This window comes from Pseudorasbora parva, chromosome 5, assembly GCF_024679245.1.
Source record: "Pseudorasbora parva isolate DD20220531a chromosome 5, ASM2467924v1, whole genome shotgun sequence".
NCBI classification, from domain to species: Eukaryota; Metazoa; Chordata; class Actinopteri; order Cypriniformes; family Gobionidae; genus Pseudorasbora; species Pseudorasbora parva.
Window position 1 is genome coordinate 39,553,170 of NC_090176.1, and position 21,528 is coordinate 39,574,697.

At 37.5% G+C, this 21,528-nt stretch overlaps 3 protein-coding genes and 2 non-coding genes across 7 annotated transcripts in view; 4 read left to right on the forward strand and 1 right to left on the reverse strand.

Annotated features, from left to right (window-relative positions):
- Positions 1 to 91: 91 nt before the first annotated feature.
- si:dkey-219c10.4 (high affinity cGMP-specific 3',5'-cyclic phosphodiesterase 9A) lies at positions 92 to 9,828 on the reverse strand. 3 transcript variants are annotated; one of them, XM_067444254.1, is made up of 14 exons: positions 9,690 to 9,828; positions 8,477 to 8,549; positions 7,529 to 7,580; positions 7,000 to 7,102; positions 6,490 to 6,632; positions 6,338 to 6,397; positions 5,720 to 5,897; positions 3,870 to 3,992; positions 3,706 to 3,798; positions 3,424 to 3,491; positions 3,234 to 3,336; positions 2,964 to 3,068; positions 2,676 to 2,822; positions 92 to 1,801 (listed from the first exon to the last, which is right to left on the reverse strand). In XM_067444254.1, exons 1-14 carry the CDS (start codon positions 9,744 to 9,746, stop codon positions 1,625 to 1,627), a joined length of 1,482 nt encoding a protein of 493 aa, XP_067300355.1. In that variant the 5' UTR covers positions 9,747 to 9,828; the 3' UTR covers positions 92 to 1,624. The 3 variants fall into 3 exon arrangements, with proteins under 3 accessions (XP_067300355.1, XP_067300354.1, XP_067300353.1); XM_067444253.1 differs by having other exon boundaries at positions 8,489 to 8,638; XM_067444252.1 differs by having other exon boundaries at positions 8,477 to 8,638.
- A 1,209-nt stretch (positions 9,829 to 11,037) lies between these two features.
- On the forward strand, positions 11,038 to 13,914 carry nifk (nucleolar protein interacting with the FHA domain of MKI67). Its single transcript, XM_067445092.1, has 6 exons — positions 11,038 to 11,276; positions 11,542 to 11,670; positions 12,248 to 12,356; positions 12,443 to 12,654; positions 12,762 to 12,821; positions 13,071 to 13,914. Exons 1-6 carry the CDS (start codon positions 11,163 to 11,165, stop codon positions 13,248 to 13,250), a joined length of 804 nt encoding a protein of 267 aa, XP_067301193.1. The 5' UTR covers positions 11,038 to 11,162; the 3' UTR covers positions 13,251 to 13,914.
- Positions 12,040 to 12,165, forward strand: LOC137076226 (small nucleolar RNA ACA64). Its single transcript, XR_010905259.1, has one exon. It is a non-coding gene; the product is annotated as a small nucleolar RNA ACA64 (small nucleolar RNA).
- Positions 12,875 to 13,001, forward strand: LOC137076227 (small nucleolar RNA ACA64). Its single transcript, XR_010905260.1, has one exon. It is a non-coding gene; the product is annotated as a small nucleolar RNA ACA64 (small nucleolar RNA).
- Positions 13,915 to 17,544: 3,630 nt separating the features above from the next.
- The window catches only part of clasp1a (cytoplasmic linker associated protein 1a), an 85,032-nt gene continuing 81,048 nt past the window's right edge, over positions 17,545 to 21,528 (forward strand). The window contains exons 1-2 of the mRNA XM_067444258.1: positions 17,545 to 17,735; positions 19,956 to 20,529. Of these exons, the coding sequence (XP_067300359.1) occupies positions 20,335 to 20,529 (195 nt within the window). The 5' untranslated portion in view covers positions 17,545 to 17,735; positions 19,956 to 20,334. The remainder of the gene's footprint in view (positions 17,736 to 19,955; positions 20,530 to 21,528) is intronic.

Genomic DNA, 21,528 nt, shown 5'->3' on the forward strand with positions numbered 1-21,528 from the left:
ATATATATATATATATATATATATATATATATATATATATATATATATATATATATATATATATATATCGTTTTTTTTCCAGATGTTTTTTTGTTGTAAAGAAACAAATGATGTTGGTGTATGTTCCATAATTACATCTCAAGGTCCTTTGGTCTACATTTTAAATAATTTTTGGTGTCAGTATTGTAGCCAACACTCAGGACCACCATTGCTTTATATATATATTGAATTTAAATCAGAGACATTCCCTGTTAGTAACTTTATGCCTTAACTTTTTAATAAGGTTTTTTCTTTTCAACTTTTGCAAACAAGTTTCTTTCTGTGCCTCTTTGAGAGCTCTATCGATTTATTTTAATGTGTGTTAAGATTATTCATTCTGTTTGTGGTTAAATTGGTCTACAAATGATCAGAGTTAATTCATGCAAATGTTAATTCAAAAACAAACAAAATACTTCCTACACAAAGAAAAAAGGTGGCAAAATTGTACATTTATGAGTACAACAGCTTGTCGCTGGAGCAGTACCCTTAAAAGGGCAACCTTGTACCATTTTGTACCACAAAAAGGTTCACAGTAGTACCTTAAGGTATGCCTTTGTACTCTAAGGTACTAATATAAACCTTTTAGGAGTAAAAAGGTACAAAGATCCTTTTAAGGGTACTGCCCCAGCAGCAAGCTGTTGTACCCCCAAAGGTACAGTTTTCACACCACTACCCCGGTAAAACATGGTGAATGAGTTTCACTGACCTGAGAATAGATTTTACTTCGTTTTTTTCCACTGTAGATCTGTTTCATGCAATAGCATGTTAGTAAAAAACTATGAATCCAAAATAAATGACAGCCATTTACTATGCAAATGTGTACATTGCTGCATGCTAATGCTTTACCTGCCTCTTACCTGCAACTGAATGGCTTCACATAGAGTAAAAAGGCAATTGTGGGTATTATGGAGGATGGTATTTGAGAGTAATGCAAAACTGCATGCCTAATATTCCATTTGCATCATCAGACTAAAGAAACACACTATATGTTTTTTGGGAAATAGATGTGTAAAGGGAAGTAAGTTTTCTTTTGTAAAATAAATTTGAATGTAAAAGTCTTGTGATGTTTTGATGTTCTGTTTTTGACCCTCTTTAATAACACATTGCAGAGTCAGTGGCAGTAAACCTTTGACCAGGATCTCACATTTCAGACCTACTTCAGTCAATATAATGTAATTAGAAGTGGCATCTTTTATTTTTTAAAATAATTTAATGGTAATGTAATGTTTCATCTTCTGCCTCCTCTTGTGACTAAGAAATTGTAGCGCCATCTTTTGGGCTGACTGTGCATGTTCACCATTCATTTATAAAGACAAACTGTTCTCAGTAGACATTGTTACTGATATATGAAATATTCTGATATTTAACATTATAACGTCACTCAATTTATGCTGATTATATAATTTAATGAATTATTTTTATATAAATTAGAAAAAGGAAAAATAGTATTTTTCACTTGTCTCCTCCGCAATATATATTTAGTGCAAACATCTCTTTAATACAGTACATTTAGCTGGTACATTTACTTTAAGCATTAAAGCAAAAAAATTATAATAGAATGAACATTTAACGGCCTGAGATTAGATTACAAATGGACTGGTTTTGTCGTCCCACCGGGTTCTGAATGAGCTTCTGGCTCTTTTGAGGTGCTGGGCTTGACCATCTTCTCACTTTTGGCCCGGTTCTGTTTCTCCCTCTCCAGAGCTTTCTCCATCTCTGTGTAATAATCCAGGGCTTTCTGCACTGGGTCAATGATGTGTTGCTGTTAGAAGATTAAAAGTAAGAGTTAGAAAAGTTTATACTAATTAAATGACGCAAAGAACTACATGAAGGAATATTCACAATTATTAAAAGCAACATTAGACTTTCATTTTGTTGACATACTATAGTTTTTTTTACAGAGGGGATTTTTTTTATTACACAATATATAAAAAAATACTGTCAATATAGAAGGGTACATATCAATATTGACAAATAAGCATTAAAAATGCTTCTTTTTTTTTGTAAAAAAAAAAAAAGTTTTCTCTGAAATGTGTCCTAAGAATATAGGGGTGTTACACCAAAGGACAACAGAAATGAACACTTTTATAGTGGTTCCAACAAAGTTAAATATTTGAACAATTCCGAGACAAAATCTTAACATGCGCACATGTCATGGACTTTGAATAGGGTCCTTCAACTAATTAAACTCAGTGGAATTGCCTGATTTAAAATCAGGATATGATGACACCGGAGGACATGATTTTCAGTAAAAAAAAAAACATATTAAGTTCCTACGCATTTTTTTATTTATTTTTTGGAATGTGAATTAAAGTTAAATAAATCAAGTAAATAATACATGAACAAACCCCTCTGTAAAAAACATGCAAATATATAATAAAAAGGTTAAGTAAGATAAGTCCAACAAGTGGAGATTTCTGACTCATCATTTTGAGAAAACAGATTTTAAAGATATGTATTATAATTAAAATATAGAGTAGATGCAGTGTTATCAAATAAACACTTAAAAGTATAATTTGGAGGTTTGGAAGCATAATAACCCAAAATTTCGACCATGATTTTTCTTGCTCTAAAAAGTTGATGACATGATTACCTCTTAAAGTTACGTCACAGTATGTCACAAACATTGTCCTTACCTCCAGACAGGGGAACAGATTAGCCAGTTCGATGAAGAGAGGAAAGAGAACGAAGCGTATGAATCCAGTCTGAGAAGAAGGTTTGGTCACTTTGTCTCGATCCATGAACGGGGTGACAGGGAGACCTTCCAACTTCTCCATGTCACTCTGGACAGAGATTTCACAATACTTTATTAAATTAGGTAACATTAACGCACACAATTCTATTGTTTAAAATGACATTTGTACTGTACTGCTCCCAACATGACACTGGGAGAGTTTTGATTATTATACAAAATGCATTAAAACCTGATTAAAAAACTCCTGCAGCAGACAGTCCAGCCACGGTTCTGCCACATCCATGGGCCTCGCCTCATTGGAGATGTCACTTACTTTAATCATGATCATCATCAACTGTGAAAGAAGTGGATCATCGTCAACTGCAGTCCTTAAAAACAGAATGCTTATTGCAGCTAAACTAGATTTAACATAATGCCAGTTAATTTCCTTGGTAACATTCGCCATCATTATGCTAAGGTGAAATGGGTGGTTGTCAAGGTGTTGCTATGTGGTCCTCACCACATCTCTGTGATCCTTGTTGCTGAAGTCGAACACAGGAAGAATGGCTTTGAACTTGTTGAGGATATCCGTATGTCTGGTCATATCAGTAGCGAGAATGCATCTGCAGTAATTATAAGTAGTTTAGATTGGATATAGCATTTGGTTTAATATAGATATGGTTGTTAAGAATAAAGAAGAATCAATATACTTAATTATGCCCTCTCTTATTCTTTTGTATTGCTCTGTCGACAAGTTTCGGAAAATATTGCTTTCACTCTGAAAAACAATGAATGTTGTTAGCTTATAAAATGTTTATACACTGAATACAACAGAATTAATATGAGTAGTAAAGTACTACATAACATGCTGTTTGAAAGGGCTATAAATAGTTAAATTACTTTCTTTTTTTTCTTTTTTTTATTCTGTTTAATTTAACATTTATTCAGAATATTTTTTTAAAAACTTGTTCATATCTTGAACAAAAGCTTACCTTTTCCAGGATTTCAAAGGCTACAGCGCAGTGGTGATTTTCCAGTGGGGAGATGTCATTGTATCTTAAGGCAAGCTCAGTGCGGGCATTAATCTGAAGCGAGACAGTTCCATCAGTTTACTGTGACTGAACAGCAGCAGAACCTGTGACAACGTCCAGCTCACCTGGTAGGCATTGTTGTAGCCGGTGTGATCTAGATCGTGACAGACGGCTGAGGTAAGCATGATGAGAAGGTCAATACTGTCAATCTTGCTTCGAAGATCTGTTAGCCATATCAGCCCATACATCTGACAAACAAATGGACCCAGATATTAGTAATAAGGTATTTCAAAATTTCCAATTCAAAAGTTATGATATTTAAATAGAGTTATATAAAAATTAATTACTTATAAAAGGAGGTTAAATAAAAAGGTTAAATATTTATAAATTATTTGTTATAATGATATATATGAATTTATATATTATACATTAATACTTATTTTATGTAGAAATTACATATATAAAGAATTGTTCATATTTACTGTAACTGATATACAATAATGTAATTTGTGTATAAATTCATATTTATAAACAAATTAAATGATTATTCATTACAATATGCAACTGCCCCAGAGGGTTGGGTGGATGAATGGATGAATGGATGGATGGTGGGTGGATGGATGGATGGATGGATGGATAAATGAATGATGGGTGGGTGGGTGATATGTGTGGATGGATGAATGGATGGATGAATGTTGGATGAATGGGTGGACAGATGGATGGGTGGGTGGATGGATGAATGGATGGATTAGGTGGGTGGGTGGGTTATTGAGTGGTTGGATGGATGGATGGATGGATGAATGATGGGTGGGTGGGTGGTTTGTGTGGATGGATGAATGGATGGATGGATGTTGGATGAATGGGTGATGTTGTGGCAAAAATATGTTAACTCTGTTGCATTTCTGAATAAGAGACAAACCTTAGCCAATTGTGTCTTTATAATGATTTAATCCTTGCAAGAATGAATTCACAGTCAATACAACCAGGTAATGCCTGCATCGAGTGTGAACTGAGGAATCAAAAGAAGGCCCAAGCTTTTATACCCCTCAATGTCTGTGTTTTTCTGTACAGAAGAAAGATGAAACAAATGTCTCCCCCAACCCTTTTGTCAATGGACACAATGCTCCCCATACCTACAAGGGGACAGTAAGAAACACACACACACATACATGGCCCCCCTTCTGTCTTTAACTATTTAAATGAAAAGCAACAAACAATGGTCTTAGATCTAATTTAGATTAGCCGACACCTCTGATGAGGGAAAACTCTCAAACTAGGGTTACCGCCACTACCTTTTGGTGTATTATTATGGCAGAAACAGATATTGACTTCTTGTGTGAACTCAAACATAAATTATTAAAATTTCTTCAACAGTGGACAGATGGATGGATGGGTGGATGGATGGATGGATGGATGGATGGATGGATGGATGGGTGGTTGGTTGGTTGGATGGGTGGATGGATGAATGAATGAATGAATGAATGAATGAATGAATGAATGAATGAATGAATGAATAGGGTGGATGCATAGATATATGGGTGAATGAATGAATGAATGAATGAATGAATGAATGAATGAATGAATGAATGAATGAATGAATGAATGAATTGGGTGGATGCATAGATAGATGGGTGAATGGATGGATGGATGGATGGATGGATGGATGGATGGATGGATGGATGGATGGATGGATGGATGGATGACTAACCTACAACCTTCACCGACCTTCAAAAACATATGAATTACAACACATAGGCTGCACAATAATTTTCTCTTTATATGGCTTTAAAAAACAACAATGACCCACTGGAAACTAGGTCTGATTCTAGTAAAATTACAAATAACATTTTTGGCAGCAGTGGTATGAGTGAAATGATGGCTGTGTGGGGCACAACATGTATTAATCAAGCAGAAGTGGATAATTGGCCTGACTGAGAGAAACCCTGAGGCTGAAGCTGATTGCACCCACTCTTACCATCTGAGTGACACAGAAGCAGTGCTTGAAGTTGTGGAAGGGGATGTTATTGTAGCGTCTGTATACTTCATAAAGAAACTGCTGCAGCACGTCTAACTCAATGCTGAAGGTAGAGATGAAGTCCAGATCTGTGTACATCACCTGGAGCAGCACCATAATCTCAGCATCCTCCCATTGCCTGCAATAGCACCAAATATTTATTTAAGGCTAATTTAAAAATGAAGAGATTTATTTTTCTGTTCACCCCTTCAGAATGAATCATATCTTGTTGTGTTAATATGACACTAAAGCCTGGTTTTAACAAGATGAAGGAAGACTTGCATTAATGAACACGGTGCTCCAGCCCTTTGCTCACAAGAAGTGCTTTTGATTTGTAAACCATGAACCGGACCTTTGATATTGATATGAGGCCCTTCGGGCAGATGAAAGGCCTGACATCGGCCATGTTCTTTATGCTTATTTTAGAAGTGCAGTCCTTTGCTTCACTAATAATTTCCTATTCATGTATGACAGGTGCAGGACTTTGATGTGGCTACAGTAACTGTGGAAACTCCATGATTTCCAAGGAAAACAAAGTGTGCATTTCTGTCAGCAGACTTCACTATAGCAAAAACTTACCAGTTATCAAAGGTTGGTGTTTTAAGATACTGTCTCACCTCTTCAGAAACCTCCAAAGAACTAGAGAAAGTAAACCAGGAGCAATTTTATTTAAAAAAAAGAAAGAAAAGATATATAGCCTATTACACCCTTATAAGTGGTAGCAATGTCACCTCATTTGGAGGAACTTTTCCCTGACATGCTCACACTCCTCACGAGTCTTGCGCAGGGTTCTTTTATGGTAGAAAGGGGAGGGCTTGTGGGTGCCTTCCGACATGTCCTTAAACAATCCCAGCCAGCTGAGGTGCTCAACACTCTACAGAGAAAGACATTATTTTATACTTGGATAACTGTATTTAATTAGTACTTACTGGTATAGATATATAAACAGACAGACGGACGGATGGACGGATGGATGGATGGATGGATGGATGGATAGATAGATAGATAGATAGATAGATAGATAGATAGACAGACAGACAGACAGACAGACAGACAGACAGACAGACAGACAGACAGACAGACAGACAGACAGACAGACAGACAGACAGACAGACAGACAGATAGATAGATAGATAGATAGATAGATAGATAGATAGATAGATAGATAGATAGATAGATAGATAGATAGATAGATAGATAGATAGATAGATAGATAGATAGATAGATAGATAGATAGATACCTCCAGTTTCTCTCTGAATGACTCCACCTGTCTCTTCATCTCATACACAATGGCAGGAGTCTCTGCTGCTTCAGCTAGAATTCTTTTCTCCAGACTCTGTAACCTGTTTGAAAGTAAATTATGCTGTGAAATAATACTTTTCTCCACAGATTTTTATTGGTCTCATAAAATTTACTGAATTCTGGTGTAAAATATGAGCCAATGCCAAACTTTGTGGCACATTTCACATGTCTTCGCCAACTTCCAAAGCCCTGCCTCTAGGCAAAACCCCGCCTCTAAAGGCATATCAGCCAACCTGATGTCAGAACGTGCAAAATGCATGACAGGCAGATGATGTTTCTGATTGGCTGATTTTCTGACTCCTCTTTTGCTGCAGTTACAGACAGGTGTGATTTCAGTGATTTCAGTGAAGGGCATTATATTTTTGCATGCTAGTTTTAAGGCACTGCTACTGATTATCACAGATAATTACATTTTTAATACCATCTGATACTCCAAAATTTGCATTTGAAATATGTTCCAACCTTACCTTTTCTCCATAGAAGAGAGGTCAAATCCCAGAGCAACGGCCAGCTCTGAACCTAAAAGAGTGTTCAACATGTTCCTAATATAGCGGTGAACTAACCATGAGCAATACATTTGTTACTGTGTTAATCTTTGTTAATAGTTAATAAAAAGCTGTTCATGGTTTGTTCATGTTAGTTCAGAGTTCATTAAGTAATGTTAACAAGATTTTAATAAAGTATTAGTAAATGTTGAATATAACATTAACAAAGATAAATAAATGCTTTAAAGGTGCAGTTCATTATTAGTTCATGCTAACTAATGTTAAAGGGGTGGTTCCTTGGTTTTTTTCTAGGATTGGTTGTTTATGGGACGCAGTATAACATGTCTTAATACTTCTTCTTTTTTTATGCCGTATTTTTCTTATATTTGACCTTTATTCCACACATCTGTCTCCACTGTCCTTTGAACGGCTCGTTTGCTTCCTGCTTCTATGAAGCCCATCCCTCCGAAAAACGCAATGGTCTTAGATTGGTTAGATGGCCAAATGTAGATTCATGTATTTTTATTGGCTGAAGTGCCAAGCACAGCTTGTCCGGAAATGCCACGCCCCAAACCATTACGGGCAGAAGTCACATCTGTGGTGACTAGGTTTATGATGTCACCAACCCAGAAAGAAGCTTGTTGTAATCCAAACCAGCCGTTTTTGTAGGCAATAAACTGCCATAGCTTTCCGTTTGCATTGAACTTTCAGTGCTGTAACTTTGCAGATACTGTTTATGCTCAAACAGCAACATTACACACTAACTAAAGTTTAAAAAAATGAAATGAAGTGAAGCAACCACCCCTTTAAATAATGAACCTTATCGTAAAGTGTTACCGTTATATGTAACAACTATCATGCATGTACTAGAAAATAATGTTTATTCATAAGTTTAACAATAATGCTAACTGTAGTTGTGGTGAAGAATACCTAACAGCTCACTGTTGCAGTCTGCAGCAACCACTTCTAGCTTATAGCAGGAGTGAGGACTGTTGGGTGCCAGCTGAGGGGAAATATTAATAATATTGCCTTTAGTATTATAAAGCTTTAAGATGTCATGTGGTCCTGCTTCAGCTGCAGCTCGGAAAAGATCTGTGATGGCACACAAACATTTAGCAGATGTAATTCATCATCATATTTCTCATCTTCATGAATAAAGTACAATGTCAATATATGCACTTGAATATTGTGAATATGCCATATGTTTCCATTAGGGCACTGCTTGGCACTTGAAGACTGACCGACTGTCAGCCCCACCTGTGACTCAATCTATCTAACTGAAGTATGATGGTTTGTTTGTGAGTCAAAACGTGGACGATATAATGTGAATAATACAAATTATAAACTGGTTTATAAGAATCCAGTTCTGTAGAGTAGATAATTGGATTCTTATATTAAAAAGAACAAAGAGATCATCTTCTGAACAACTCTTGTGTTGTAGCCTATTAGCTATCCAGGTCAACAGAATAGCTCTTCATATGGGCTTGCTAGTCGAGAGGACCTGATTAAAGAAGACTGCTGTCAGTGCCCTTCAGAATGAGATTGAGAACAGTCCTCAAGGTTGTTTTCAGCAGAAAGGAGGGCAGAGAGCCAATTTGGTCATAACAAAAATATATTTTCATAAGTAATCCTATTTGATGTTGATGCATGAGTTAAAGCTGCTGTCATTCATTGAGAGATACCACACATCTATCTATCTATCTATCTATCTATCTATCTATCTATCTATCTATCTATCTATCTATCTATCTATCTATCTATCTATCTATCTATCTATCTATCTATCTATCTATCTATCCGTCTGTCTGTCTGTCTGTCTGTCTGTCTGTCTGTCTGTCTGTCTGTCTGTCTATCATAATCATTTAATTTTATATATTGAATACTTTACATAAATGTTATTTTAATAAATGTAATAGTATTATTATTGGTTAAGCAGTTCAACATTTATCTTGTTGCAATACACTACAACATACTTTGGAGATATAGCCAACTTGACTGATATATTTTGATATTTGAGCATTATATTTCACTGCGTGCCTTGAAGTACAGCACACCAAAAACTTGACATTTGACTTTATTGTTTAAATAAGTGTAAAGTTCCAGTCAGACTAAAAGAAACTAGGTAATTTGAGATAACCCTTACCTTTGACATCTTGTGCAGGACAGTCAATGGGAAACTCAGCTTGTTCTGGTCTTCCATTCACAGTAAAATAAATGATTGTATTTGCCATGTCAGGTGATGCTCTGCGGCACTCTCACCTTTCCTGAACGATTTGTGTGCAGTTACATCAGTGATTCAGCCTATCGTTCATTCAAAACTCCGCCCCCATACTACACCATCTCCATGGGGTCTAACCATAGGTCCAACCCTTTCATCCTCAACCCTGCTCTGTATTTGTATTTAAGTATGTCCTGAAAGTAATTAATTGTACCTGAATTTGGTTTTTCAAATGTATTTTAAATGCTTGTTTAAATGTGATTATTAATAATTAGTATAATAATAATTTTTCGCATTTAAAATCATTTTAGTCTATGTTTGCAATAGCTACATTTTTAGAAATGGCTTAAAATTATGATGAATTAAATATAACGTAGGCCAATTTTTTATTTCTTTCAAAATGAATGGCTAGTTCAAATCCATTTAAAGGAACACTCCACCGTTTTTAAAAATAGGTCCAGCAGGGCTTATTCAACTTCTTTTCTACATTTAGATGTGAGCAAATGCATTTTTGTCTCATTGTGCATTGTTTTAGTTTGGCAGGGTCGCTGCTAGCTTAGCTTAGCATAATGGATGAAATCCTATGTTGCCAGCTAGCATGTCCCAAAAAAGTGATCAAAAAAACAACAACACCCATCTAATTACTTCTTGTGGCCTGTGTATTCACAACGAGTACACATAGCGATGCAGATTAAGACTGCAATTTCTTAGGCAATTTTGATCTGTGCTCACTGGCACGTAGGCTACCTTACACTCACTGAATAGCAGGACACAAGAAGTAATTAGGTGGGTGTTTTTTTATTTTTTTGATCACTTTTACTCGGGACATGCTAGCTGGCAACATAGGATTCCATTCATTATAGCTAGCGGCGACCCTGCCAAACTAAAACAACGCATGCACTGAGAAAGCCACTCTGGCGTATTTTAGTAGCCTATTATTTAGTAGATTTAAAAGTAAGCTTGTTTGAGCTCACGACATGAGCTCATTGTTTCTGCCTTAAATTGAATCCGTTGTTTAAATTAACACTTTGTTAGCTAAAATTTGGACAGTCACCTAAAGCTGCTTTGAAACGATATATTGTCAAAAGTGCTATAAAAATACATGTGAATTGAACTATGTGATAATACTAACTGAAACATAATATCTATAAATTATGTAATCAATTAAACCATAATAACATGGTATGTCAGTATCATTTAAAAAAAACGTTGTAATATAGATATAGAGGACTTTTATTTTGGATTACATTGTGCGGTAGCGGACTTTTATTTTGTTGTGACGTTTCCGTTTCCTGAACGAAGCAGCCAGTTTCCTGAAAGAAGCGCAGCGTGGTTTAAGGAAAGGTAGTGCGACACAAGGTCCAAAACTAATTTATTTCACCAATCTTATATTTTAACATGACAGAAGGGAAATTATCAGAGAAGCCGGCGAAAAACCTGCTGGCTCTAAATCCAAATGAAGACGCAGAGTTTCAAAAGAAGGTCCAGCAAGTGAAGAAACGTCCTCAAACGGTATGGTGCGTGACCATGTGGCGTGAGTGTAGCCTGATAATCATTAAGCTTCATGCTAAAACGTGGCTAGTGAATTTGTCATCTAACCAGTAATCTCTATTAGCCAGAATTGGGCTCGGAAATAATAATCCTTTTAATAGAGCTAAAGGCCTTAGTCTTTAAGCTACAATTTTGTTCCACGTGCTTAACGTTAAGTGTTTAACGTTGACTTGCCTTTTTAACGTTGCATTGAATGCGATATTTATAATTTTTTTCCTACTCTCAGGGTCAGTCACTTGCTCCAGGAGTATTATATGTTGGTCATCTTCCTCGAGGATTGTGTGAGCCTCAGTTGAAATCTTACTTTCAGCAGTTTGGTAAAGTCACACGATTAAGAGTTTCCAGGAGTAAAAAGGTATGGTGTGCTTGTAATTGTTGTGCACGTGTTTTAGCATTTTGTTATAGCAGTATGTTTATAAGTTAACACTGTCAATTAATAAGCAGTTTAACATAAAGAAATGGACTTAATACTAATGGAATTTCTATAATAATTTGAAACAAAAACCAAAAGAGTAGGAAGAGTTCTTTTAGGAATCCTATAATGAAATCATAAGATCCTCATGGATGAATTCCATTAACCTGATAAGGTCCTATTAATTTAAGAGGGGTCTTGTTTGTTTCCATTTGGGCTGCTAACAAATTATCATACAATTCCAAAGGACTCCTAAAGGATTTTTGTCATCTTGTTTGTATATATAATCTATTTTACACAACTGATAAAGGCACAATCTGAAAATTACCTGCAGCATTTGTTGCGTTGGGTAAGATAATTGTGCCGACAGTAATCTGGTACATCTAGCTTATTGCCAACTCCATGTTGTTGTGCAATGAAACCCTTGTGCCAACACTATAAACACACAATAGTCATACTAGCAAGTAATGTCTTGCTTTTAAGATTTTAACATGAGTATTATTAAACTCATCTTTCATAGACTGGAGCGAGTAAAGGCTATGGATATGTGGAGTTTGAGTGTGATGAGGTGGCTAAGATTGTGGCTGAGACCATGAACAACTACCTAATGGGAGAACGGCTCATAAAGTGTGAGTTGAGTGATTTGAAAGATTTTGCATTAATATTTTCCTATGTAGTATGTTGTGTAAACATTTGTGTGTTTTGTCCTGTTCAGGTCATGTGATACCACCCGAGAAGGTCCATGCAAAGCTCTTTGTTGGCTCAATGAAGGTTTTCAAGAAGCCAAAGCAGCCTGCAGTTAGCCGGTACAACAAGGAGCATGCGGAAGGTGATCTAATGAAACTTGGTGAAAAGCTTTTAAGCAAAGAATCTAAGCTTCGCAAGAGACTGGCAGCAAAAGGCATTGACTACGATTTCCCTGGATTTGTAAGTACTATGTTGTTGTTTTTAATCAAAAGTTTTAGGATGCTCTATTCTATTGTTTGTTAGTGTGACCATTTTGTCTTTTTTCCTCTTTTTTTTCTTTTCTTCAGGCAGCTCAGGTTCCTGCAAAGAAGGCTCAATCAGAAGCAGATGTTTCAGTATGCAGTGATGTAAGCTCAAGTGTTTTTTTTTTCTGCACCGTTTTTGTGTGCATAGTCTTGGCACTGACTGAAAATTACCTCAGTTGTAACCATTGACTGGAGTAAGATATCTGTGCCAACAGAAAATGGTACATTTTAAGCTTATTGTCAGTCAGTGTGACTCGCAATGAAACCCATGTGCCAACATTTACTGCAGAAAATGACTAAGATATCTAGCCTTGCATTATTAGTGTTTAAAGACAATTTATCTGCATTTAGGATGTCACTCCAGTGTGCACCCCATCAGTTTTGGAGAGGAGGAAATCGATCAGAGTTGAGGATGATGTTGATGACGAAATAATCATCAAAGCCATTACAGTCCCTGATGACGGTGAGGATGTGGAACATAGCGAGGACTCTGATGAAGAGGATGAAAGTGAAGATGAGCAAACGGCTTAATAAAAAGACTTCAATCCCTGTTTTTTAGAAGGGACACTGGACTCACTTTCTGAGCCATTTGTATGTGATTAGTTCTCACTTCTCCCCTACGGCTGGAGAAGAGAACTAAGCATTTATACTGGTCATTAAGGTTGATTTGAGGTGTTTTATGCAGATGTTGTACCTGTGACCTTTATGGGGTACAGAGTGGTATCCCGGAAGTTTCTAAAGTCAGATTGACTGTGCAGTACACACAGATGTGTATGGAAAATTATATCGCAGGATGATATTCTATTTCTGCAAATTTTGGTGTGATTTATTGTATACTGCTAGTACTATCTTCAGACATGGAGCTTTGCAAAATGTGTTAATGTGCTTACACCATTAAAGGTGGATCAAATACAGTTCTTTAATTCTTTTAAAATTAGTTTTGACTAAACAATGGTTTGTTCATAAGAATCTTCACAGCAACAATTTACATGCAATCCAAGTGGTGTTGTGGAGAACGAGGTCAATAAAAATGCATTAAATACATCAGAATAACCACTAGATGGAGCCAGGAGGCCATTTCCATTGTTATAGGATTCATGATATGGCAAGCCAATTTAACATTTTCTTTAAATGTACTGTCTGTGTTGCTATTACACTTGGTAACTAATTTATTAAACTTGGCAAGTGGCTTAGACTCTATGACATTTTCATCACAGTGCATTTATAGTATAGTTCCTCACCCCTGTGCTGCGCTCCAGCTTGTTTTTATTATGCCCTTCCCTCACTAACTTCCCTCTTTCTCGTTCACTTGGATGTGCGTCATTGCTTACGTTGCATGAGTGCCCACTCTTGGAGGAACCCTTTGCAATGGACTGAACTGGAACACCCTAAGCCCTTGATCACTTGGAATCCATTATGGAGTTGATTTATTATTTATTTTGTTTCCTTTACGAAAAAGTTTAATGCAGTATTTATGTATATAGGTGTGTTTGGGCTGTTTTAAAAAATTTAAGAGTTTGTGGTGGAGTAAATTAAACGCGAAGTGCGGTGACATCACAATCGTGTTGCATTGTGGTATATGAAGCTGCCTGAAGTGTACATATGAAATGGACTCACTCTCTGTCAAAATGGGTGGGAGCAAGGGTCTGTCCATATAAACTTCCCTTCTACAACTTCATGAAGTGGAACGCACTTCAAAATGGCTGCAGGGATTCTCGTGAGGGGAAGTGTTTAGGGAATTTTACAAGTGTGTGTCTAAAAGGAGTGGAATGCAGAATTGGTGCAAACCTTTAAACAGGTTATAGCAATATTAAGCCCTGTTCACACCGCCAGCGACACGTAGCGACAAAGCGACATGATCCCATTCATTTCAATGGAGCGCTGGCGACACGAGCGACAGTGACCGTTGGCGACAGAATGTGGGCGTGTCAAGCGACACGAGACGCGCTGGAAGCCGTTTAATTCCGGGGGGGCTGAAACAAAGTTGGGTCGGAAAATGTGTGACGTCATTATGTTGTCGGTGGCGACCAGACAGGTGTTGTAGTAGAACCCCCCTTTACCGCCAAAGAGCACCGCCCCAGATTATTGTTGTTTAAAATTAATTACTTGTTAAAACGCGATCATACCATGGGTGTCGGAAGCAAAACTGTGGGTGGTCTCAGAATTTGTTTTTGCTGGAGTAACGTTAGATACAAATATACTGCAGTTTACTAAACGATTGATTGCGCCAGACAAAATTACGGAAATCACTGAGTTATTTGCCCTGCCTTTTGCCGAATTGCTCTACTCCCTTTTCACATCACAGATCAGAAAGGCATTTATTTTCAATAAAAATTGAGAAAATATTAGACAAGTGGAAAAAAAGAGTCAAACACCTAATACGTTTTTCTCGGTTAGGGATAGGTAAACAGACGTGTTGAATTAGTGATGATAAAAGTGAGTGGGTCCAATATATCAATATATCATTGGTCTTTAAAAGTGGGTGAGTCTTGTCCTCACGACAAACAATGGTTCCAACGCCCATGGATCATACACAGACACACGTTAATCATCACTCATAAAGCATTCTTTTTATTTGTGTTCATAGGCTACATACAATATCCAGCATCTGCCAGGGCTTTTAGTCCATCATGTGCGCATATTTGGAGAAATAATGATTCATAATCACGTTTGTAAAATATCATGTGTCCCGACCTCAGCAGACTGGTGAGAGTAGGCTAACTTACATGTTAACGTCCAGCTCACAAACCTCGCGGATGTCTGAACAGTTTGTTTCGGTGTCAAGGTCAGCGTCATTGTTGTTTATGTAACCCCTACTGCTCGGACCGGGACTCGAACCCGGGTCCGCCGGCATGAGAGTTGGACGCTCTAACAAGGAGGCTAAAGGCTGCAACCTCTAGCGTCAGTCGCTAGAGCGTCTCTTGAGGTCAGAGGAGTGAGGTTTACTCGCACAGCAACTTCTACTAGCTGGCCTCCGTTACACTCACCCCCCTAAACCTCACTCCCATCCGGGTCACGGCACCAATGTAACCCCTACTGCTCAGACCGGGACTCGAACCCGGGTCCGCCGGCATGGGAGTCGGACGCTCTAACAAGGAGGCTAAAGGCTGCAACCTCTAGCGTCAGTCGCTAGAGCGTCTCTTGAGGTCAGAGGAGTGAGGTTTACTCGCACAGCAACTACTACTAGCTGGCCTCTGTTACACTCACCCCCCTAAACCTCACTCCCATCCGGGTCACGGCACCAATGTAACCCCTACTGTTCGGACCGGGACTCGAACCCGGGTCCGCCGGCATGAGAGTCGGACGCTCTAACAAGGAGGCTAAAGGCTGCAACCTCTAGCGTCAGTCGCTAGAGCGTCTCTTGAGGTCAGAGGAGTGAGGTTTACTCGCACAGCAACTTCTACTAGCTGGCCTCCGTTACATTTACATACTTTTACATTACAAGATTTCCCAATTTTACTTTTCTTAACCATGTTAGTAGTAACGTTACTCAAAAAAAGTCTACAAATATGTTTCTGCTGCTTATTGCTAACCATGACCAAACGAGAGTGAGCGAGGTGACATGATGGTGACGAAAGCACTTCCTGAGGAATTATTAAAATAATTATTAATTCGTTTATATCTTATCCACGGCCCATTATTTTAATCCCATTAAAACACCGTATGTTATGTCAGTCTATTTTAATTTATTTTATTTCATTTCATGTTTTAAATACAATATAATTTTAGTCCACAGCCCCCCACCAGGGGGGCTGATGCTATAACGAGGGGGGCTGCAGCCCCCGCAGCACCCCCTTTCCCGCGCTACTGGACACGCGACAAAAGTTCAGAAATTTCAACTTTATGCAAATGAGAAGCGATTTTCAGCGACAACCAATAGGAGTGAAGTCAGTGGAGTGCACGTGATCCGTCTACTTTACTGCTGCTACTGCGGTGTCCGGAGGAGTTGTTGATATAAGCTTTTAGCAAGCCCCCTGTTCTTTATAATATGTCTCTGTGTAGCCTACATACAGAGACACATTTAAAAAAATGATGCATGGAAAAACGTGTCTGGGATTGTGGGGATATAAAGTAAGTTTTGACTAAACTGCATGCAATATGGTCTACCTATTACAGTACAGTACCTATTTAGTATGTATTCTAATAACTTGCTCTGTTCTGCAAAACACTAGTAATTAAAACGGTACTATAGTACAAATATATTTAATGACGTGTATATGCAACCCGTAGTGGGAACGCCCACTAGCGACATGAATCTCTGCCGCTGGCGACATGCAGTGACAAAATCGCTGGCGGTGTGAACGGGGCTTTAGCATAGGTTGGACACTAGGTGGTGCTTTGGGGTAATGTAATCTGTGCAAGTAAAGTAACACAAGGTTATATTTCTACATTTTAAAGTATATATATATATTTTTTTATTTTAACTACAAGTTTAAATGAAAATTAAATACATAGGATACTAGTAACATATGACAGCTATAGTTATAGTATCGTTTTGAGTAACGTATGTTATAGTTTTGAGTAATCAATGTTAAATTGGCCTGCCATAAAGGTTCATTGTTTTAGCTACACAGGGAAAAATGACCATGTGGCTGCGAGACGGAAGGAAACCAGAGGATTTTTTAATATGCGGGCGTAAACTACATATCTGTTGGTCACGGTGTAGATAAACACTCAAAAATAAGAGCAAAGATCGCTAATTACAGAGGTAAAGGTGCTTATGACTCCCATACTGCATACATGCACAATAAAGATGGTATGGGTAAACAATTGCTAAAAAATCATAATGGCATAAAAATAAACATGTTAGTCATGATGCAACATTTTTGTATCAAAGCTGTAAGCGGATTGTATATTAAATCGGTAATAGAACAGACTCAACAGAGGTGTGTGACGCATGCGCACTCCGGCTCCATCATTGTGTCTACAGAAGCAGCACCAGAGAGACAACCTCGTTTACCTTTAGTAAACCAACCCGTGTCATTTCACACAGAAACCACCGCTAGATTCGGCAGAGTGAGTATATAACCTATTATTTCAACCAAGCTTGTCGTTTACATGTACCGGTTTGGTGTAAATAGTTGGAGTTTTGACAGTTTAATCGGTCGGCTAGTGAGAGCTAGCATAACCGGCTAGATGATCAATGAAAAAGAAACAAAATCATCCATATACGATCTGAAAACACTTGATAATTCAATACTGATTCAGATTTCATAAAAAGGGAGCTGGTATTTGACTTGTTAACGTATATAAAAGACACTTAGACCTTTTAAAGCCTGGACTTGGGAGTAAAACATTTCATTTTAGGTAAATGACAGATACTACATGAGCATTAATGTATTTACCGGTACATTGATACTCCTGTATGATGTGTCATTCACTCAGTATAAGCCTATTTGTTTTGCTTTAGATCGTTTCTATTTTATTTTTTATATCAGTTCTGTTGTGTATAGACAAGGTGATTTTGCTTTGAATTATAATCAAGTTTTCACCTGATACTGGTGAGTATTGATGTAATTGCATAATACATTTAGCTTGTGTCCAGCAGGCTTGGTTTTAAAACAGACTGACATGTTAATGTAACACACACACACACACACACACACACTAAAATGAATTGAGCTGTAATCAAATGCTTTGGTTTATGTTTGAGAGTGGCATGGTTAAGTCGTATTCGACATCATTGAATTATCATGCACTGTGTGACATCACTGATGTCTCAAAAGATGAACTCTGTGTGCTGATTTTTTCTTTGGCGAATTAGGAGACATAGCAAAGTCTCCTCCCACTATTGTGTAGCTTAGAGACAGTACATGAAGCACAGGCACTGACTTGTAATGTAAACTAAGCAAAATCAAATCCGCTTGTGACTGTGAAGAAGATACGGCGATGACCAAATGTCTGAGACCATTACTGAATCAATTTCAAATATCAACATACAAAATCATCTGCTTTTTATTTTTCTGTATTTAGTCTGCATAATAATTTGAGTGGAAAAGTTGAACGTAAAATTTGTATTTGTTTTGATGAGGTACAGGAAATATTTTGTGCAAATCATTCATTTTTTTAACTTTGTAATTTGTCCTTTATTATTATTATTATTATTATTATTATTATTAGGAATCCTGAAACTGGAATTTAATTATTTAATATTGCCCCAGTGACCAGTTCATTCATCATTTTAAGTTTTCTGTCCTAATCAATAGACAGTACATTTTTTGCTCATTTCATGAAGTCTTTCAGAAAAATTGTCCTGCGAGCATCAGGTAAATCTACTTAACAGAGCAATACACTTTGCGGTGACCAACTGTGATTGCAGTCAGATTATTTCCCTGAGGCCTTAGCAGATTTTTGTCTCAACGCAGTATCCTAGTTATGGCATTACTGCTGTTTTTGTGATGTGTAACACAATGCTTTACATTACCTAGAAGTTTCCAGTAGTTTGCACATTGTAGCATCCTTCTGTATAATAATTTTACAGAATATTTACAAATCTTCAAATTATTGTGCTTCAACTGTAATAATTAACTTATAAATTAAAGTTAAGTATAGGTATTATTTCACCCAAACTGCTTTTTTTCTGTACAAACTTTAATTAATCTTTAACAAATTGGTTTATAAGGAGCAAATTTTCAGCCAAAAGCCAGTCATTTCAATAGGAATCTGCACGGTTGGGAGTTTTGCGTGAGGGCGAAAAAGTTCCCTACCCAGATTTCACTCGTGCCAAGAAAAAGGTTCTTGACTTGAAAGTGACTTGTGTGAGCTGTGTTGTACATTGCTATGCTATTGACAATAGACAATTTTTGCCCACATTAATTTGCCTACATTTTGCTAGCTATTGTACAGCTATAAAAGGCTTTGAATATAGTATAGTATGGATTATTGCTGTGGTGCTTTTATGGTGTCCTTTTTGTTGAAGTAAACTTGTTTGCAATGGTATACCATCAAGTTAATGACAGTTATAATTTTTGGGGCGATCTATCCCTTTAACCAAAGTGCAATTCCTCTCTTGCTGTATCCCACAAAGCTGTGCAGCTGATGCGTGGTCAGCAAATAAATAGTTAAGATTATGTGCAATCCGGACTTTGAGTTATGTCACCATCATCAAAGGGCTTTTCTGCTTTTCTCATAAGGGGCTGCTGAACTGAGCTGACAAAAATGCAGGATTTGCTGCACTGGCATTTAATATCCAGAGGTGGTACTCGACTAACAGCTCTCTTTTCTCATCCTGAGCAGGGAGGACCTCTGAATTATGAAGCAATGCTCCGCCGGACCATCTCTCTCCTGTTCTAGTTACCACAACTCCTGCTGCTGCCACCGCAACCGAGAGCGCTTCTGCCGCTGCTAGTGGTTTGGCTGCCTCCTAAAGGGACAAAAAGGAGAATTTGCAGTCCTCATCAGCTGTTGTCTAATCACATATGGTGCATCGTTTGCATTCCCGAGTCGACATCCCTACCGCTCAGCTTCTTGCCGGTCTGTGGCGCTCATAGGATTCATCAACACAGTATATTAATAAGGTTGTGCTCTCGTTTTGCCTGGATTGCACACGGTAAAGGCCTTTTTTTTTGTTTTTCCACTCCACTGCCACACGGGTGGTGGCAGGACATCGTAGGCCATGGAACACAATATGGAGTACTGTCTGACCCAGGTGCTACAGAAGGATGTGGCCCGCAGGTTGCAGATGGGTCCGGAGCTCATCGACTACATCACAGATTCAGACAAGTGTCACGACCTGGAGAGTGACCAGACTGCGTTGGATAAAATGGTGGACGGTATCGCCACATCTTGGGTTAACTCCAGCAACTTCAAGGTAAGGGGCTGTTTATACCATTTCGATGATTAACAGTCATTTTCTGCAGGTTTGACTTTTTGAGACTGTAAATGGTGCAGGGTGGTGTTTTAATGGGGCTGGGTATTATGGGTTATAAAGCAAGGGCTTTTCTTTTGGAATTCTCCTTTAGGCAGTTGTCTGGCATCGAATTGAGGGCTTGAATCGATCCCTTGAGCAAAACAGAGCAGGCTTTTGAGGTCACTGGAACATTTACAGGCCTTCATGTTGACATATTCCAAGATCAGACACAATGAGAGACTTCACTTTGTGTCCTCGTCCTTGGATGAAGATTAAGCATTCGTTCACCCAGAAATAAAAATTCGGTCATTGTTTGCTCACCCCATGTTGTTCCAAACTTGAATGACTTTCGTTTGTTGAACAGTGAATACATTTGGTGAAATTATATTCATGTAGTTACACCACAAGATAATGGTGCGATTTTTTTTTTTTTTTTTTTTTTTTTTTTTTTTTTTTTTTTTTTTTTTTTGTGCCGACAAAAGTACAGATGGTTCTACTGATTATCTTATCAGATTTTCCTATGATGTGAGGTGTGCTAAGAGTAGGGCTCTCAATGAATATTCTAAATTCAAATATATATCCGAGTAGTTTTAAAAAACAAATTTCAAAGGTGAAAATTAATTTTAAAAATAAAAAGTGGAAAAAAAGCTGTCTGCTTTGTGAATGGACGCGCTATGGTGCCTGAGGGTTCAGGGACAGGTCACAGGAGTGACTGCTTAAAGTTGATGCGTAAGTTGAAAAGTTGAAAGTGGACGCGTTGTAAAAAATACATTGAGTTAGCAAATATTTGTGAGAGAATTTAATTGATCAATGTTTATATATGAGAAAAAGCTTGAAAGCTTTATCATATAAAATTATCTCTCCAGAAGAAATTTTTGATTGCCTATAGACTTTATAGAATAGTCGGACAAAAACATTGAATATCGATGTGACATGTTTTGAATCCACCCCTCAAAGAAT

Coding starts and splice junctions, on each gene's coding strand:
- si:dkey-219c10.4 (XM_067444252.1), bottom strand. CDS start 9,777: ATGGCAAATACAATCATTTATTTTACTGTGAATGGAAGACCAGAACAA. Junction 3,799..3,869: donor GCTACAACAATGCCTACCAG/GTGAGCTGGACG, acceptor GTCTCGCTTCAG/ATTAATGCCCGCACTGAGCT. Junction 2,823..2,963: donor TGCAGGAGTTTTTTAATCAG/GTTTTAATGCAT, acceptor ATCTCTGTCCAG/AGTGACATGGAGAAGTTGGA.
- nifk (XM_067445092.1), top strand. CDS start 11,163: ATGACAGAAGGGAAATTATCAGAGAAGCCGGCGAAAAACCTGCTGGCT. Junction 12,357..12,442: donor GGGAGAACGGCTCATAAAGT/GTGAGTTGAGTG, acceptor TGTCCTGTTCAG/GTCATGTGATACCACCCGAG. Junction 12,822..13,070: donor ATGTTTCAGTATGCAGTGAT/GTAAGCTCAAGT, acceptor ATCTGCATTTAG/GATGTCACTCCAGTGTGCAC.